General features: G+C 48.4%; 1 protein-coding gene across 1 annotated transcript in view; it reads right to left on the bottom strand.

The window, feature by feature from the left end:
- Positions 1 to 14: 14 nt before the first annotated feature.
- EMH_0097240 (uncharacterized protein) overlaps positions 15 to 438 on the bottom strand; it is a gene marked incomplete at both ends in the record, with an annotated part of 1,275 nt that continues 851 nt past the window's right edge. Inside the window, one exon of the mRNA XM_013502526.1 lies at positions 15 to 177. Within this exon, the coding sequence (XP_013357980.1) occupies positions 15 to 177 (163 nt within the window). The remainder of the gene's footprint in view (positions 178 to 438) is intronic.

The raw sequence follows: 438 nt of genomic DNA on the forward strand, positions 1-438 counted from the left end.
GGAAGGTTACCTCTCTAGGCAGAGATGGTTGTCAGCATGGCGAGCAAACCAGCAATCAGAACGGTAGGGACGGCGGCGGCCGCTGCACCGCCAGCTTCAACAGAAGTCTTCAGATCTTCTGCTGTCATGTCTTTCAAAAATGTTGTTCGCGCAATAAGTCCGTTGAAATACTCCTCACTGCAACAAAAGCAGACAGGCAGATGCACAGAAATGAAGCACAGCCCCAGCTGTTGTGGCTAATTCTATGTAAATCTTTTCTTCATGGTGCACCATCCATCGCCGGTGGGATTAATTGATAGGAAAGCGCAATCCTGTCTGTTTGAGCTTCTGTCGGGTCTTCTGCAACATTAGTATCGTTCGTCTGAAATCCAGCTGGACTATTTTCAGTTTCTACTCTGCGTTGTGCTCCGAAGCCTAAAACGTACCCAAATGGGGCAT

The sequence above is a fragment of the Eimeria mitis genome, genomic scaffold (assembly GCF_000499745.2).
Source record: "Eimeria mitis Houghton genomic scaffold, Emh_scaff9442, whole genome shotgun sequence".
Lineage (NCBI taxonomy): Eukaryota > Apicomplexa > Conoidasida > Eucoccidiorida > Eimeriidae > Eimeria > Eimeria mitis.